Below are 19,152 nucleotides of genomic sequence, written 5' to 3' on the forward strand. Positions count from 1 at the left end.
TTATGCCTCAAGGAAAGGGTTTATTCAAGGGTTTATTCAAACAAACCTCAGAGCTTCTACCTGAAGGGTTGGGGGTTGGGTATGTTTAAGGACAAGGGGTCAGCATGTAAGTGGCATGAAATATGCTAATTGGATAGAGGAAAAAGCAGGTGCCTTCCTTTCTGAGCAAGCGTGTCCCTTCATGGGACACACGTTCAAAAACATAAATGTGATGAATGGGGGGACATCTCAGGGTGTGCCCTCAAGGAGATTACTTTCATTCGCTCCTGGTCCCTTCTGCACAGCTGCAAGGATTCTTCCTGGTTTGCTCCTGTCTTAGCCGGTCTTACTGGTGAGTGGTCAACTTCTGCAAAACGAGTTCATAAATCAGTCAGGTTAGCCTAGAGTTTTCTTAGGGTAGAAGAGTCCAGCTTTGCTATCTTACCGTGGTGATTACACACACACACACACATTGGAATTGGGTCCAAGAACCCAGAAGACTTAGACTTCCTTTTAGTGACTTTTCAGCCACTGCTCACATCGTGAGAACAGTTTTCCCAGAAAACACCCTTCTTCTCCTCCTCCCAGGATGGCTTTATTCCGTGGGGAGGAGGAGGCTGTGTTCATTCAAGTGATTGATGGAACTAACCTAAGACCAGCAGATGATGGGTCGTTCCTCTTTAAAAAAAAAAAAAAAATTATTTTGATGTCAATACTCATTTATCTGCTTTCCATTTCGTAAAACAAGTAGTCCACATCATAGAAAACTTGATAACTACAGACAGCAGGGTGAAGGCACACATAAGCACGTGCCCCGCAGACAGAGGTGGCTGTCGTGGGACCTTGCTGAGTCTCTCCCGCTTAGATCTGAGAAGAGAAAGTGTGTACACAATTCTCATCCTGCTTTTCTCATCTAACTGGGTAGAAGAGACGTTTTCCACACTGATCCAATGACGGGCTCTCCTGAACACCATCTGGATAGGTCCATCATGTTCTCTCGAATGGATGACGAGTTGTCTTGGACCAGTGTCCTAGTGCTGGGGCATGTCGATGGTGTCTAGTTTTTCACAACTATCAATTCTACTGTGTGCAGGGATTAACTTTCAGTAACAGCCTTTTGCAAATCTTGGACTCCCCCTTGCAGGGCACTGGGCATGGAAGTCGAATCTGTGTGTGAGCCACAGACCACCGGCCAGACTTCCTGAGTCCTGCCTAATGAGAGAAAGGGTGGGGCAGGGCTGGAAGGCAGCGGAGGAGTTGCAGAGTGGATTTTCATTTTATTTTATTTTATCTTATTTTATTTTATTTTTGGACTTCATTTTCAGTCATCTCTTCACCCAAAGTGGGGCTCGAACTCACAACCCTGAGATCAAGAGTTGCATGCTACATGGACAGAATCAGCCAGCCATCCCCAGGCACAGTTAATTTTAAAATAAAGGGTTTTTTTTTTTTAAGTTTTAATTCTAGGGGCGCCTGGGTGGCTCAGTCGGTTAGGCATCCTGACTCTTAGTTTCTGCTCAGGTCATGAGCTCAGGGCCGTGAGATCCAGACCCGTGTCAGGCTCCGTGCTCACTGCAGGGTCTGCTCGAGATTCTTCCGCTCTCCCATCCCCTCTGCCCCTTCCCCTGCTTGAGTCCATGCACACGCGTGCTCTCTCTTTTTCTATCTCTCAAATCTTTTTTAAAAAGTCTTCATTCTAAATGTACTGGGTAGTTATATACAGTTTGGAAAAGAGGTGTTCTAAATATATGCACACTCAGCTTAAATTAGCATGAATATTGTAGGTCTCCGTGGCCTTGAACCCCATGTGTACACCCAGAAAATCCTGTCTGTTCACAAATTTCCCTTCCAGCCCCAGCATTTCCGGAGTCCCCAGGGATTTATCACGGGCCACTGCTGGTCTTCCTTCTGCTATCATTAGATCATTGCAAACAAATGTCCTGACCCTGAGTTTTCGTAGTCGAAGACCGTATTTTGCCTCTGCTAAACCAAGATTCCCTGGAGGCAGCCGGACCCGGTCGGGCAGAAAGGGAAAAAGAGTAGTTTACTCACCTCTGTGCCCTAATTGGGATCTTCTAGAAGGTTCCCTTGGGCGTCTGGACATGCTGGGGCTGGCAGAGTGCTCTCACTTCCCACCCTCGGACACTGTGTGTCTCGTAGCGCCAGGTCTGCTGGCTGTTGGACACAGAGGCGCTCAGTGAGTAATTGTGTATCCACCAAGTTCATGAACTGTTCCTCTGCCCACAAATGCACACTGCCGGTGTGCACGCAGGGCTTGGCCTGGTGCCTGGCAGAGACAAAGCCCAGGAAAACCCTGGCTTCTCTACCCTCGCCAAGGGGTAATTGCACCTGTCAGGGGCTTCCCAGCACCCAACTATTCTTGTGTCCTACCATTGACCTCTTCCTCATTAGCTTGGCTTATCTGGGGTCTGTCCCCTTCCTGGATCCCCAGGGCCATTAGAGCAGAGACTGTGTCTTTTCTCAAGATGTCCTGGCCTAAGCTTGTACTCCATGACGGGCATGGGTGGGGGGGAGAGGCGGGCAAGTCCCTTTAGGATATGAATCCTTGTGTTTCATAGTTTATCCCCAAATTTGCCCCAGCTTATTAAGAAGTGAGAAAAAGTACCCAAAGAGTAAAAAGTATATTAATGCAGTAGAGTAAGAAGACCTCAAACACCTCCAAGCAGTGGTTCCCAACCTCGGCTGTACAGTGGAACTACTGGGAGCACCTTTAGAATTCCCCAGGTGCAGGTCATAACCCCGGTCAAGGAAATCCAGGTCCCTGGGGACACGAGGGACCTGCCCCCTCATCAGTAGTCATTGACTTTTCCCAGGTGATTCCAACTTGCAGTCAAGTTTGGAAACACTCCCGTAGGCCCTGGGTCCCTGTTACGGGCTTCAGTTAACTAAAATCTGTGGAACGAACAAATGGATGGATGAATGAATGAATGAATGAATTTATAATTATGAGCCTTCACACCCTCAGCAAAGGCTGGTGCGACCCTCCCCGGGACCCCGGGAGCTGGCCTGGCTACCCAGTCCCATTCTATCCTCCTATAAAACTAAAGAGGAGTTTGGAAATTCTCCTTTATTTCCCCAGGAATGGTTTTTACTTTTTACAGCTGGATATTTAATTGTCCCTAAAAAGGAAAGTCTAGCGGCGCCTGGGTGGCTCAGTTGGTGGAGCATCTGCCTCCAGCTCAGGTCATGGCTCTGACCCACGATCATGACTGAGCCCCGCGTCAGGCTCCCTGCTCAGCGGGGAGCCTGCGCTCGGCTCTGCCTGCCGCTGCCCTGCTTGTGCTCTTTCTCTCTCTCTCACTCTGTCAAATAAATAAAATATATTTTTTTAAAAGAGTCTATAAATATATTTTTCAAACAAAATTCTTTTCCCAGCTCATTTGAAACGTTACCTATATCCTGGAAGGCCGCCCTCATGTCATTCAAGATGCGCGTTGGTGGCCCCCTGCGGGGAGCCAGGCCCGGGCGGGATGCTGGGGACGCTCGTACCCCTGCCCTCCCAGCGGGCACACCGCGCGGGAAGACGGGCAGCAAGCACCTACACGAAATTTATGATTTCTGAAGAAATTTGTGATTTCTGAAGTGTGTGAGCAGCGCTTTGAACAAAAAAGATGGGATTTTGGAAAAAAGAGGAGGGACCTCATTTGGCAGAAGGGTGCGGCAACATCCTCTGTCTCGGCAGGAAGGACAGTTTCCAGCCTGCCTCTGTGTCTGCACCTGCCTGCTGAGCACGGCCCGGGGGGGACTTCAGGAAGACCACGACCACATCTGCCCTATGCACCCCCGCACCCCTTCCTTCCTACCTCCTGCTATGGCGACCGGCTCTTCCGCCAGCCCCGCCCTGGAGGATCTGCATGTAGCGCATGTTGAGCTGCTTCAGCTCCTGCTCCAGCTCCCGGGCGGCCGACCTCAGCTCCTCGGCGGTCTCTGCCCTGGCCCCGTCCTCCAGGTGCTTCCAGTTCTCCAGGAGGCTTTTCACGTCATACATGAGTAGGAAGCCAGCCCCAGCAGCGCCCAGCAGCCGCGCACCTCTGGTCATGGTCAGAGCGGAGGCTGTCTGCTGCCCTCCCGCCCTCCAGAAGGGGACACGGCCTGTGGCTATGAAATCTTTGACCTTAGCCATGAAGCCAGAGTTGACTTTGGCCATCTGGTAGGCCCGAAGTCCCTTGACGTGGTGAAGGGCTTGGACAAACCTATCGACGCAGGTCAAAGTGGCACCGATTTTGGGAAACCCTATTCCTTCCCAAGTGTCGTTCGCTGCGGGGGTTTCCATCTGTATCACCTTGCTGGCTCTCTCTCGGGCTGTCGAGTTGTTTTTGTCTTCTAAGAAACTTGTCAACATGCTGGTGGCAGCTGCTGTCATCCCCAGGCCCAGTCCAGCCGTTGAGAGCATCAGACTGGCCCCTCCTGTCACGGGGGACAGGGCGAAACCCAAGAGGCTCAAGACTCCGGAGATAGTGCCCGAGGTGCTGGCCACCAGGTTGGTCTTGGTGAGCATCTTATGGTTGACGTCCACTTGGTCTGCGATGGCGTGAAGCTCCTTGATGCTCTTTTCCAGCTTATGCTTCTGCAGGGGAAAGCATAAGAGAAACATCTTCTCCTCCTGCGAGAGGTCTTCCGGCATGGACACTTCCTTCCATCGGATCAACTCTTCCATCAGGATGTGGTACAGCGTGTCGGCCTCATCCCTGTGGACAGCCCAAGTCACGGAATTATTCCTCCAGCTCTGGGATGGGCTCCCCAATAAAGCTAAAACTTCTAGGTTATGTGAGTTCTCTCATGCGTTCAGGGAGCCGTATCCTGGGCATGAAGCATCCAGACACAGGGCTCCTCTCTAGAGGGTCACCTGGGGTGGGGGGTGACCTGCATGTTTACAGTGGAACAAAGTCGAAGCCATCACTCTGTGCATCCAGACTGGCTTGCTGGTCCACGCACCCACGGACAGCTCTCGTCTGACTGCCCAGGGGACTAATGACCACTGTGATGAGTACGAATGACTTTTGTTATCTTCTCTTAATGACTATAGATAGGCACAGGTGTGAGCAAGGCTATCCAGGGAAATGAGAGTCCTGGCAACCGATAGAGGAGAGGGCTTGGTTTTCTGTTTTTCCGTTAAAAAGGGATCTACCTGGAAATCGTGGTTGCTTCTGGGGAAGAGAACTGGGGAGCAGGGAACCATGAGGGAGATTTTACTTTTGACTGTTTGCCTTTCTGCTCCTTTGAAGTTTTTTTATCATGTGCATGTACTAGAATTAACTCCGAAAATTAACAAAACAACGCTTGCAAAGAAAAAGGAGGGAGAACGTCCAAGGAGACCCCAGATATGACCTCTTTTATAGAGAAGGGCTCATCGTTGGCCATTCGGTTTGATGGTGTTGTGTTATTTCAGCAAATCAGAAGTAGATTTCTAATAAGAGGGCGGTCGTGCTTAGACACGGAAGCTTCTGCTCTGTTCTCTTGTGAGCAGGAAAGTAAGTCATCTTAAGAAGAAGTAATGAGGAAGGAAAAAAATTCTTCCATTAAATTAAAATTAAAGTTAAAAAGTTCTCTCCATTAAAGTTAAAAAGTTCTCCCCTGTATTTTGGAGAAAAGATCACCATTATTCCATTTTCCTGTGGAATCAATTTTCTCTAGTTCCTAGAACATAAGGTTCTGCAGGCTCTGTGTTTGGGAATCACTGTTCTGAGCAAATTTGTCTTATAGGATTGGGGGTTTCGCAGGTGGTACCACCGGACTGCGCGGGATGCCGGAAACAGCTGCCTACAGCACGTCTCAGAGTCTGACTTCTCTGACCCTTAGGTTTGTTCTCGTCCTCGTCCTACGTGAGCACCCACAACAGACCAGGCATGGGGTTTAATACTGGAGAGGAGGTCTTTGGAAAAGAAGGCAGGGCTCCTGGGAAAACCACGCTGAGACCAAGCAGTCCTGAGTCCTCCAAAAAGGGATTGTTGACGATCACTTTAGAGCCCTGGGCAAGGCCATCAGCAGCCTAAGGTAGACCAACCAATGGACCCCTGCCCAGGGAAGCAGCAGGAGCCTCCCAAAACTCCACCCCAGCACCATGTCACTCTTTAACAAAGACTTACTCAGAGTGGTCTTTGGGACGTTTCTGTACACATAGGAGTTGAGCCACCCTCCAACAAGTCTTAGAACTACACAGTGCTAGAGGAGGAAGGCTTCCTCAGACCTCTGGACATAGATGGCAGAAAGGCGTCCACGCCCCTGCCACAGTGGATGGGGTGTCCAGACCACTGTCACAGAAGTACTCTGATACACCTGCAGGCTCTGAGAAGGACTGCTGCATTGGCCCTGACGCTCTCTGCCAGCCCACTGCAGAAAGAAAGTGGCCATCTGCCACGTTTGCTCCATCAGTGCGTCCAAGCCCCTGCCCCTGAGGACATTGCTGGCCCCGAGGACAAAGTGACTCTCCCTAGATGACAAGCCAGTCTGTGATGGGATTTGGCTGAGAACCTGGGACTCCAGCTTCCCAGAAGCGTCTAGTTGGCCTCACCTGCTGGTCAAGCTACTGTTCCCTTGAGAAAAGGGAAACCGTCTCTTCTGCCTTCACCAAAGGAGGGGGGACAAGCCCGTGCATAGGCACTGTGGACGTGACCTAATTCACTCAAGTCCAAGTCCATCAGCCATCAACATGCATAAAGGGCTTTGTTCTGAGCTGCCCCAGGATCAGTGGCCCCCCCGTGAGTCTGAAGACTGGAAGAGGGATGGATAGAAGAGGGAGGGAGGGAGGTACGGGGAATGGACTGTTCCCATCGTAAAAGCACAGGCAGCTCTGGTTTGCTTGTCTCAGGAAGATTTTAATAATTTAAGAGTTTAGGGTAGGCCCTGGAGCTTCTTTTACAGACCCTATGGACCCTTGGACAAAAGTAAGGACAGCCTCTCTAAGGCTGGGACCAGGCTCTGCCGGAGAGCCTAAAGGGCCGGGCAAAGGCTGTGAAAGAGGAGGCCCAGGAGTTTAGGTCCCAAAGCCTAGACGTTCTGGTGACATGAGCAAGGATGGGGAAAAGGAAGCAAATTATGCTCTAGGAATCCATCGGCCAGTAGGCGGAGGGTCTCGGCACCTGTTAACGTGCTTATCAAAGGTTTTAAATTTGCTTTCCTACAAAAATGTTTTATGAGGATGTATAAATCCTCCCACCCCCTTTTCTGCACATTTCCGATTGCAAAAGGAGATACGTGAGACAGCATGATCCACGCTTAGCCAACTCTGGTCCGAACACATTTGTATGTTTCCTGCCATGAAACAGGCCACAGCTTAGTGACAGAATCTGGATATTAACAATCAGATTTCCTTCCCCAGCTCAAATATCCTGGGAGTCAGGTCGGTGCCAGATGCTGTTCTAGAGGCTGGGATTAGGTCTCTGGGTCCATCAGTCCAAATCCCCACCTTCGTAGAACACACATTGCGGTGATTATCACCCCCCCACACACCGCCACACACACACACACACACACACACCACTGTTCTAGGATTACCTGTCCAAACCACTTCTCGCCACCACCATCTCCCAAGCCTCTGGATGAAAGAGTATGTCGTACACTTCTTCTCTAGTCACCTTGTCCAGAAAATTTTTAATGATGCTCTGGCAAAACAGATTACCTAGTTATAGCATTGTAGACAAGAAAATCAAGGTTAGAATATCAAAAATATTAATGTCTTGAAAATTTCTCATCATCTTGGTCTAATGATTTTAACCAAACAATTAAACTCTGATAAGACTCAGTGCTAACTAGGACCTGGTGAAACTGGTGATCTCTTGACTTGCTTTGTTACTCTACAGAAATGTTACTCATTTTCAACGCCCCTCTGTGCTTCACTGAATGCTTGCTAATTATAATTGTCATTGAATGAATGCTTCAAGAATACATAATCTCAGGTGGTTTTCCTATTTTTTCAATACTTATTTTTCTCATTTTGGTTCCATGCCTTGTTGGGTTAGCTTGAGTTCTTAAATTATTTAATTTTATGAAACGGCTGTAGCATTTCGCTATTGGCAGCTGGTTTGCCAAAACCACTCTTCATCATGCTAAGGTTTGTGTTTTATTCCTATATTAAAATATTTTTATTAGGATTATTTTCAGACTCTAAGGAGATGATCATAATTTTCTTTTTTTTAATTTATCCCATGAATATAATGTATTGTCTGCATAAATTTCCATATATCGAATTGTCCCTGTATTTTCATGAAACCTCAATGTGGTCATTGCAGATTTCCGTATCAATCTGCTAAAGATTTACATTCCCTATTATACTTAATATGTTCATCTTAGGGTCACAAATATTGAGGTATAGTTTTCTTTCTGTGTAATCAGAGCTTATTATTAGTGTTATATTCATTCCCTGCTCAATACTACTGTGTTTTGTGTTTCTGGGGAAATTTATACAACATGAGAATTGCTTGTTTTCTGGAAGCTTCAAAGCACTTTCAAGCTTTCTGATGTTTGCCACAGCTTCATGGGATGCTTTTGATTTTTAAAGGTTTTTAATGTGATTCATAAATGTTTCTCCTCCCTGGCCCTAGTCCTCACCCACACCTCTTCCTTTGTTGAAGATTTAAGGGGCAGTAACAAAATCCGTGATATTTCAACTTTGGTTCTAGTTTTCTGTAAACAGGTATTTCTCACGTTCTTTGAAAAGATGTTTCACGGAGGAAGAAATACAATGGCCAATAAATACATTGGCAGCCCCCCAAAATTCATATTTAGGCCACAGCAAAATACCATCTCATCGACCACTTTGGCAAAAGTTAAAAGAATGAAAGCATCCTTGGGGCATAGTTGGTTAAGCGTCCGACTCTTGGTTTTGGCTCAGGTTGTGATCTTATGGTCGTGAGATCAAGCTCTTGGTTTTGGCTCAGGTTGTGATCTTATGGTCGTGAGATCGAGCTCTGTGTAGGGCTCCACGGCCAGCACATAGTCTGCTTGAGTTTTGTGTTCTCTCTCTCTCAAATAAATAATCTTAAAAAAAAAAAAAAAAGAATAAAAGTATCTCATGCTGCTGAGAAAGAGAGAAGAGACTGTGTCTTCTGACACACTTGGTTGGAGCGGGAAGTAATAACACTTTCAGAATGATGATTTGGAGTATCTCAAAACATAAATGTGCGTAGGCTGAAGTTCCCATTCTTCCTCCGGAAAGTCGTCCTCCACAAACAAAATGGCTTATACACAGAGAAGCATGTGTAAGACCCTCACCAATTCCTTGCAGTGGTCAAGAGAAATGAAAACACCTAGAAATATCCATGTGGGGAGACCATCTACATTTAAACACACCAACATCAAAGAAGGACTTACAGACTTGAAAAAGAATGAACCCAGTCTATATGAACCAACCTGGAAAGAGATCCAGGATTTGTTAAGTTAAAAAAAAAAAAAAGTGAATAACATGATCTCCATTTTTAAAAAGATTATAGATGTGGTCTAGGACTAGGGGAAAATTCCGGGTGGAGGTACACCCAGTGGAGAGCAGGCTTAGCCTGGGGGGAGAGAGGCTGAGGTTGGGGGAAGGAAGACCCACCTCTCTACTTTTGGCTCATCTGTCCTACTGGACTTTTGTTACAGAAACTACATGCTTCTTTCACAATAAAAACCAGTAAAATAGGGGCATCTGGGTGGTTTAGTCGGTTAAGTGTCTGCCTTCAGCACAGGTCATGATCCCAGGGTCTTGGGAGTAAGTGCTGCATCAGACTCCCTGCTCAGCCTGCTTCTCCCTCTCTCTCTGCCCTTCCCCCTGACTTGTGCTTGCGGACACATGCGCGCGCTCTCTCTCTCTCTGTCAAATACATAAATAAAATCTTAAAAAAAAACAAAATAGTAAAATAAAAACACCTTCGTAACAAGGCATCCTTTTTTCCTCACCCTCCGGTCATGACCAACTCTCCAGCTTGTGTGGTAAGGCCTTTAGTGTAGGGAACACTGTTGAGCACGTAGTGAGACAAGCAAAAGTTGGGTGAATTAATGTCATTAAATATTAATATTGTCATTTTTAAAAAAATCTACATGTGCCAAGTTTTCCTAACCTGTTATTTTGACCTTTGGGGTCATTTTCATGACAGAGTATCTCCTATATGCAGAAAATGATTTCAATCTGATTTGTACCCAATTTAATACTCTTTACTAATTGATGTTATAGATATGAATTGTTCTTATTTATTGCCATAATTGTTCCACCTTGATCTGAATCACATTGTTTTAGGTGTTCTGCTCTTTCCTTCTTTCCTCTCTTTCTAGTCCACACAGACACACTGAAGAGGTCTCAGCTGATGTGGTAAGTGCTTTGGAGTGGCTGCCCATGAAAGCTCCTTGAAGGTAGACATGTCTTTGCTCTCCTGTCTACACTATACCTGGTGAACAACCCATAATGGGGGCACAGTTAGAAGAAGGGCTCATCATTCATGAAACTGAATTTTTTTCTATTTAAAATTGTTGTTGAGGGGCGCCTTGGTTGCTCAGTCGGTTAAGCATCTGCCTTCGGCTCAGGCCATGATCCCAGGGTCCTGGGATTTAGCCCCATGTTGGGCTCCCTGCTCAGTGGGGAGCCTGCTTCTCCCTCTCGCTCTGCCCCTCCCCCCACCTCTGCTCTTTCTCTCAAATAAATAAATAAACTCTTTTTTAAAAGTTAAAATAAAATAAAGCTGTGGTTGACTGTCTTCCCAGTCCTGGCCTAGAACCGACCTTAAGAAGATGGGGCTACCTCATTTTGTGGGGAAAAGTAAGAGTGAGTGTATGGGACCAAGGCCTGGCAGTGCTGGGTCTCCTTGAGATGGACCCATATCCCTTCAATTTTAGGAAGCCCCTCTAAGACTGTGATTTATGCAGAGGACTAAAGACAAGTTTCATGAATCTTCATATTCCATATTCTATCATTTCTGTAGTTTAAAATGTACCTTCTGGCAGGAGAGCTCAGAAGGTCAGACTACCTGGGAGGAAGCAGCCACCCTTCTCCCAAAAAGGGCTTCATACTCTTCTGGCTGGCTTAGATTCCCCAGCACTGATGGGCCTTGGCTGTGGCCACCCTCCGTTCAAGGACCACATACACACACACACACACACACACACACACACACACACGAGCCCTCTCTCTCTCAGCTTCCTATCTCTGCCCCCGAGGAGTGATGAACTGGCCTGCCCATCTTGCTCCCTCATCTCTCCTCAGTTGGGCACTCCCAGTTCATCAGCCAGAGGCCAGAGTGCTCCTGAGATCTGGGTTTGAGTTTACAGGGAGAGAGAGGCTCTATTGGAGTAAACCACATAATGAAATCCACTTTGCCAGGGAACACTCTGGCAAATTCTTGGGCTCTGGAGATTCAAGCCCAAGTCAGGAGATGCCATAGCCCCTTGTGCTAATATCTTCTCCAAGGACCACTGAGTGAAGGGTGTGGCCAGACAGAGGCCAAGTGCAGGTACGTCTGGGTTCCTGAATGCACAAATGAAAGCTGACCCCCAAACTCGCTGCACAAGCTTATCAGTTGAGGGGTGCAGGGATCAGTGGGGCTCATGCAGAGGCTGTATCTCAATCTGAATATATATTCTGATTTGGGTTTCATAAAATATGGTACCTGGAGCTTAGGGGCCTTGGATGCAATGTCTCAAATAGTAAGGGGGTTGTGAGCTGGATCTTGTGGGAAATGAGTATGAGAATGAGGTCTTAGACCCTTGCCTTCACTTTAGGACCTAGGACCACCCATACTCAGGGCTCCAGGCTACTTGCCAGTCTCCAGCATCTCCCCTTGTCGATCAAGACTACACTGTGGTCAGAAAAATCTGAGGGAAGGTGAGTGTTACCTGAGATTCCAGGTGATGCTATAGGCAAGGGGCTCTGACCGCTCTCTGGTGCTTCTCTCACCGCAAGTGAGGGTGGGTCCTGAGCCAGAAGGGAAGCAGCTTCACCTCCTAAAGAAGAAAACAGACCCCACAGTCATCCAGAGAGGCGGTGGCTTCACACAGAGCTGACACCTAGGGAGTCAGACCTAAGAATTTGTAAACATATGGAATCCATGGAAAATGGTGAGCCTAGAAGGAGAAGAGAGAACCATGAATGGAACCCTGAGAACTCCCAACATGAAAGAGGGAATTGGGAAATAAAAAGGACACCCTGAAGACTCAGAGGAACTTGCCCAAGAAGTGGAAGTAAAGAGAGGGACCCAGAAGTCTCTTTTCTCTCTCCATTACCCTGTGATGATGCTGGACTTCTGGATAAATGGGTGCTGGATGAATGGATCCAGTTGTCAGCGTCTCTTGGCCATTATTTGAAAGTGACAAGGAAAGGATGCAAACATCATCCATTAGAAACTGTGAAAATCAGGTACCATTTTTCCTGTTCTTCTAAAGGATGCCAGAAGTCAGAGAAATGAGTAGGACTTTGGCAGGAAAAGGAGAGAAAATGCCAGTAATTGCAAAAAAAAAAAAAAAAAGAAAAACGAAAAGGCCCTTTTTCAAGGTGAAGGGCATTCCCAAAGTGCAGAAGTAAAATCTCTAAAATAGAATAATCTGTACAGATTGGCACCAAATTTGGATTGGTTCCAAGAACCAATGGACTAAATGAAGAAACACAGTGAGATGGGCCATATCTGTAGGAAGCAGTTTGTCCTTCAAATGGAGAGGAGAAGAAAATCTGCACTGTGAACAATTTGAAAACTGCCTGATTCCAGCCTGGGGGAAACAGAAACAGAAACTCATGTAGTACGCCCACAGAAGAAAGAAGAGTTCTGCTGGCATAGAACACAGTCCTGGCTTCTTCCTTATTTGAGTCTCCCATAAATAGCTGTTCCATGAAAACAAGCAACTGAAACAAAGCCTACTTTAAAAAAAAAAATATTAACTTGACATCAAAAAAACAGTCAACCCAACTGAAGAACAGGCAAAGGACTTGAGTAGATGCCTCTCCAAAGAAGACACACAAGTGGCCAATAAGCCCATGAAAAGATGTTCAGCATCACTCATTGTCAGGGAAATGCAAATCAAAATCATAATGAGATACCATCTCATACCCATTAAGAAAGGGATTATTAAACAGAAAATAACAAGTGTTGGCAAGATTGTGAAGAAGTCAGAACACTTGCACATTGCTCATGGGAATATAAAATGGCGCAACCAGAGACACGTCAGATATCCAAAAAATGAAAAACAGAATTACCATATGAACTACTGGCAATTCCATTCCGGGGTATATACACAAGAGAACTGGGATTTACTTTTTAGGATTTACCCAGAAACTGATAAGCCTTCTTTTTACCTCTTATTCAAAACCTACACACAGAACAATAAAAACAAAACAAAGCCTACCTACACATACTTTTTACATGTTCATTGTAAGAAAAGCAGATGCTTTAGATAAATGTCAGAAAGAGGACACAATCCCTTTTAAAAAAATTTTTTTTCTTTTTTAAATTTCTTTTCAGTGTACCAGAATTCATTGTTTATGCACCACACCCAGTGCTCCATGCAATCCGTGCCCTCCACGATACCCACCACCAGGCTCACCCAACCTCCCACCCCCGCCCCTCCAAAACCCTCAGATTGTTTTTCAGAGTCCATGGTCTCTCATGGTTCATCTCCCCTTCCAATTTCCCCCAACTCCCTTCTCCTCTCCATCTCCCCATGTCCTCCATGTTATTTCTTATTCTCCACAAGTAAGTGAGACCATATGATAATTGACTCTCTCTGCTTGACTTACCCAACTTTTGTATCAACATGGACGGGACTGGAAGAGATTATGCTGAGTGAAATAAGATGCAACCCCTTTTGATGCCGTCGCCTGTGATGATGACGAGACAAACTAGTATCTTAACTAGCGGAGTGTTTCACAACTTGTCCATGCATTTTCTCCCATATTGCTTCAAACCTCATTTGTAAGGTAAGCGTGTTTATGTTTCTCGTACTTACTCAGGCTTCTCCTCGTGTGTGCCCAAGGGATGAGTTCAGGTTCACCAGCTCCACGGTCAGCCCACTCAGAGCTCCTACCCCGGGTCCCCATAACTGCAAGGACTTTCTCTCTAACTTTGGAATTTTAGGCAGATGAGACGAGGCGGCTCTGAGCCGGTTTCCACGGCTCTGGGGAGCAGCTGACCCTAGTCTGCTCTACCACTTGCACAACTAACAGCGAGCTCAGTAAATAAGTAGCCACTTATCACCAGGCTGCAGGAAGTGCGTAACTATTTTGGCCCGCACCTCTGGGGAAAAGCTCCTCCGGCCCCGCCCTGCTCTGCCCCTGCCCCGGGGCTTCCATGGAAGGAATGTGCACTGTGTGGGGTGCCAGCTCTCCATCACTACTCCGGGACCCGCCAGTTTCCTCCTCAGACAGACTCTGCACCACGGTGCGTGGCAAAGGAAGAAGCAGCTTTACTCCTTCTACTAAAGTCTCCAGGCTCCGGGCTGTCTCTAAGCTCCTGTTACATAAATGGGCCAGAGATGCCTCTGCCTGTTGGCCCCGGCTTGTTTATTTCTCCACTGCGGGCTGAGACCCGTTAGCTCCAAAGCCCACTGGCACTGAACTTGAATTTTTACACATCCAGTGATTTTTAAAATAGCCCAGACAGGCCAATTTTTCACCATTTAGGGCCCGCCTGCTTCGTAGGCCCTGTGAAGCCTCCTCGCCAGACAGCTGTGATCTATCGACAACATGGGATCTTGCTGTTAGAAGACCCCAAGCAGCTGCTGGAGATCTCTGACTCAGGCGCCACCCCCCAACTCCCTGCCCTGCTGCTGCCAGCCCCTCCCCCTCCCTTCCCCCACGCCCTGTCCCCTTGCCCTCTTCCTGTCCTGCCCCTTGGCCATGAGGCTCCACCAAACAAATACTTAAAGTCATGTAATAAAATCCAAATAAAAACTTAGTAAACTAGAAATAGAAGGAAAAACTATCCATAAACACATTCATGTGTGATTTTGCTGCTTGGGGGATTCTGCATCGAGAGAGCCGGAACAAGTATCTGATCTCCGCGGTGGAAGCCAGTCTCTTCAGCCCAAGGGTGATCATGCAGGGAACCGCGCCAAACAGGGGAAAAGTGTCCGAGAGGCAGGAAGATGAACAAATGTCCACCAGAGCCAAAGCCTTTGCACACAGTCACGCACGCACGAACACAGGCACGCACGCATGCACACCCTGACATAAGCAAATTCGCAGACAAAACGTGAAATGTTTTCCTTTTATATGCTGCTCTTATGCCTCATACAAACAAAAAGGTGATCAAGACACATCAGTTACTTTGTCCCGCTCCAAACCAGCTTCCAGTTCCAGCCCAGAGCAGAGCATCTGTGTCCACTCTGGCTTCTGGCTGAGAAGGTGAGTTCGTGGTTCACAGGCTGGGCGGCCAGATGTTTTGCAACATCCACTAGGGTCAGTTTCGGTTTCCTTTTCCTCCTCCTCCTCCTCCTCCTCCTCCCCTCCTCCTCCCCCTCCTCCTCCCTCTTTTCCCTTTCCTCTCTCTCTCTCTCTCTCTCTCTCTCTCTCTCCCCCCTTTCCTTCTCTCCCTCCACAGGGTGATCACCAGTGCTTTCTCAGAGACATCAGAGAACTCTGTCTTGCTCAAGAAGACAAAACACAAGATAGCTCTACAAATGAACAAAAATGCCCTGTTCGGGTCTCATTCACTTGCCTTTCTCATCTTTAGGAACTAAGAAAACAAGGAATTCCCAAGTCCGCTGGGCTTCAGTACCCCCTGATGCTTCAGTCTGGCTCCCTGTGCGGTGGGGGTAGGGGGATGGACAACGGTCGCTCTCTAGTTTCCTGCGTGCTCCCTGGGGGGGAGCTCCTCAGTGGGGGTCAATCACATGGGCTGTAGGAAGAGTCCTTTTTTTTTTTTTTAAGATTTTATTTATTTATTTGACAGACAGAAATTACAAGTAGGCAGAGAGGCAGGCAGAGAGAGAAAGAGGAAGCAGGCTCCCTGCCAAGCAGAGAGCCCGACGCGGGGCTCGATCCCAGGACCCTGAGATCATGACCTGAGCCTGAGGCAGAGGCTTAACCCACTGAGCCACCCAGGTGCCCCGGAAGAGTCCATTTTTTAAAAAAAACATTATTTATTTATTTGAGAGAGAGAGAGAGAGAGCAAGCATGTGAGCTGGGAGAGGGGCAGAGGGAGAGAGAGAATCTCCAGTGAGCACGAAGGAGACCTGAGCCGAAACCAAGAGTCAGACGCTCAACCAACTGAGCCATCCAGAAGCCTTGGGAAGAATCAGTTTTTGTTTCAGAATATTTCCTCAAGTCCTCATTTTGAAAAGATACTTTCACAGATTATCAAATCCTAGGTTGACAGTTCTTTTCTCTCAGTACACTGAAGTCATCATCCTAATACTAGCAACACCTCAATAAATACTTCATCTGCTCCCTATGATTTGGCCCCCCCACAGCTGGAAGGGCCATGTGGGCAGTTTGGGACAATGAAATATGAGCTGAAAACACCTGGGTCATTCCAGATCAGAACAGTGAGTAGCCCAGGAGTGAGTTTCTGGCTGTGGCAAATAATTTTTCACTCTTTGAAGATGATGCAATATAATTTGCTAGCCAATCCTCGTACTACAAATTGATATATTGATGTATTTGTAGAAAATTCAAAAGAATTGACTGGCAAACCATTAGAATTAATAATGAACTTAGTAAAATTACTGGATATAAGGTCAGTATGCAGAAGTCAGTTGCATTTCTTTATACTAAGAAACAAACAAAAATGGATGAAATAAACAACTTACAATGACATTAGAATGCACCACCAAATACCTAAGGAGATAGCCAGCAAAAAGGTCAAGATCTCTACACTGAAATTACAAAGCATTGCTGTGGTAAATGAAAGACTTAAGTAAGGGCACCTGGATGGCTCAGTGGGTTAAGCCTCTGGCTTCAGCTCAGGTCATGATCTCAGTGTCCTGGGATTGAGCCCCACGTCAAACTCTCTGCTCAGTGGGGAGCCTTCTTCCCCTTCTCTCTCTGCCTGCCTCTCTGCCTACTTGTGATCTCTCTCTCTCTGCCAAATAAATAAATAAAATCTTTTTCTTAAAAAAAGGAGAGACTTAAGTAAGCGGGGAGATACCAGGATTGAAACAGTCAATATTATTAAGAAGTTAATGCTTTCTAGATTGATCTATAGATTTGGGGCTCCTGTGTGTTTCAGTTGGTTAAGTGTCCAACTCTTGGTTTCAGCTCTAGTTGTGATCTCACTGGTTGTGAGATTGAGCCCCACGTTGGGCTCCATGCCCGAGTGGGGTCTGCTTGAAGATTCTCTCCTTCTGCTTCTCTCCCTACTTGCACATGCTCTCTCTCTAACAAACAAATAAATCTTTAAATAAAAAAATTGATCTATAGATTCAATGCACTCTTAAGAAAAAGTTCCCAGCAGGTGTTTTGTTGAAATGGACAAGCTAATTCTAAAAGTTATGTGGAAAAACAAAGGCCCTAGAATAATAAAGATCATCTTGAGAAAGGATGAGTTCAAAGACTTGTACAACCAGACATCACAGTTTACTGTAAAGCTACAGTATTGCACAAAGCTAAACAAATAGACCAAAGGAACAAACTGTGTAATTTCCACAGGTCTATTTGCCTAACTTTGGGTTGTTAAGATGATCTTCTCAACCAATTGGATATCATATGGGAAAAAAAGTGAATCTCAATCCTTTTCTTGCATCATACCTACAGAATTATGGATGTCAGTGATAAAGTAAAACATGAAAACTTGTATGAAAAACCCCTAAGAGGCTATGTTCATGACCTTGGGATATGCAAATATTATATATGAGATAAAAACCACAGATAACAGAAAAAAGTTGAAACTTGGACTTGAATAAAATTAAGAACTTCTGAACATTAAAATATACCAGTAAGAGTACAGCCAATTTCATAGCAGCATTATTCATGGTAGCCAAAAAGTGGAAGCAATCCACTTGTCTACCAACGGATGGATGGGTAAATAAAATGTGGTCCATAAAGACATATTATTCAGCCTTCAGAAGGAATGAAATTCTGGCACGTGTTACAACATGGATGAACCTTGAGGACATTATGCTCAGTGATTAGAAAAGACAGATACCACAGGGTTCCACTCATATGAAGTACCCAGAGTAGTCAAATTGACAGAGGCAGAAGGTACGATGGTGGGTGCCACGGGCTGGAGAGATAGCAGAATGGAGTGTTGATGTTCAATCAGCACAGAGTTTCAGTTTTGCAAGATGGAAAAGCTTTTTTTTATTTTTTATTTTTTATTAACATATGATATATTATTAGCCCCAGGGGTACAGATCTGTGAATTTCCAGGTTTATGCACTTCACAGCACTCACCATAGCACATACCATCCCCAATGTCCACAACCCCACCACCCTCTCCCTATCTTCCTCTCCCCGGCAACCCTCAGTTTGTTTTGTGAGATTAAGAGTCTCTTATGGTTTGTCTCCCTCCCGATCCCATCTTGTTTCATTTATTCTTTTCCTGCCCCCCAACCCGCCCCACGTTGCATCTCTACTTCCTCATAGCAGGGAGATCATATGATAGTTGTCTTTCTCCAGTTGACTTATTTCGCTAAACACAATACCCTCTAGTTCCATCCACGTCGTCGCAAATGGCAAAATATACATACACACACACACACACACACACACACACCACCACCACCACCACCACCTCTTCTTTATCCATTCATCTGTTGATGGACATCTAGGTTCTTTCCATAGTTTGGCTATTGTAGACATTGCTGTTGTAAACATTTGGGTGCACGTGCCCCTTCAGATCACTATGTTTGTATCTTTAGGGTAAATACCCAGTAGTGCAATTGCTGGGTCGTAGGGTAGCTCCATTTTCAACTTTTTGAGGAACTTCCATGCTGTTTTCCAGAGTGGTTGCACCAGCTTGCATTCCCACCAACAGTATAGGAGGGTTAAGGAGGAAAAGTCTTGGAAACAGATGATGGCGACGGTAGCAAGATATCATGAATTCACTTAATGGATTTCAGGTACACTTAAAAATGGTTAAGGTGGTAAATTTCATATTATGTATATTTTACTACTGAAAAACTAAATTAAAAGATATATATATACACACACACACCAGTTAGCAAGTTAAAGTCAAGACATTTGAGAAGATATCTGTGATAAATATATCTAACAAAAGATTTTTATCTATAAAATATAAAGAACTCCCACAAATCAATAAG

At 46.0% G+C, this 19,152-nt stretch overlaps 1 protein-coding gene across 2 annotated transcripts; it reads right to left on the reverse strand.

The window, feature by feature from the left end:
* Nucleotides 1–14,140, reverse strand: APOL5 (apolipoprotein L5). Of its 2 annotated transcripts, XM_004743115.3 has the most exons (6): nt 13,900–14,138; nt 11,800–11,907; nt 7,495–7,618; nt 3,804–4,688; nt 2,032–2,154; nt 1–346 (listed from the first exon to the last, which is right to left on the reverse strand). In XM_004743115.3, exons 1-5 carry the CDS (start codon nt 13,988–13,990, stop codon nt 2,055–2,057), a joined length of 1,308 nt encoding a protein of 435 aa, XP_004743172.1. In that variant the 5' UTR covers nt 13,991–14,138; the 3' UTR covers nt 1–346; nt 2,032–2,054. The 2 variants fall into 2 exon arrangements, with proteins under 2 accessions (XP_004743172.1, XP_004743173.1); XM_004743116.3 differs by lacking the exon at nt 2,032–2,154 and having other exon boundaries at nt 13,900–14,140.
* Nucleotides 14,141–19,152: the final 5,012 nt, after the last annotated feature.

Source organism: Mustela putorius, unplaced genomic scaffold (assembly GCF_011764305.1).
Source record: "Mustela putorius furo isolate JIRA1106 unplaced genomic scaffold, ASM1176430v1.1 tig00000738_pilon_pilon_pilon, whole genome shotgun sequence".
NCBI lineage: Eukaryota > Metazoa > Chordata > Mammalia > Carnivora > Mustelidae > Mustela > Mustela putorius.

Bases quoted from the DNA above. Each gene is read 5' to 3' on its own strand.
- APOL5 (XM_004743115.3), bottom strand. From the start codon at position 13,990: ATGGGGACCCGGGGTAGGAGCTCTGAGTGGGCTGACCGTGGAGCTGGT. The intron at 11,908-13,899 runs GTAAGTACGAGA...TTTCTTCTTTAG, and splicing joins ACACACGAGGAGAAGCCTGA to GAGGTGAAGCTGCTTCCCTT. The intron at 7,619-11,799 runs GTAACACTCACC...TGCTATAACTAG, and splicing joins AGCATCACCTGGAATCTCAG to GTAATCTGTTTTGCCAGAGC.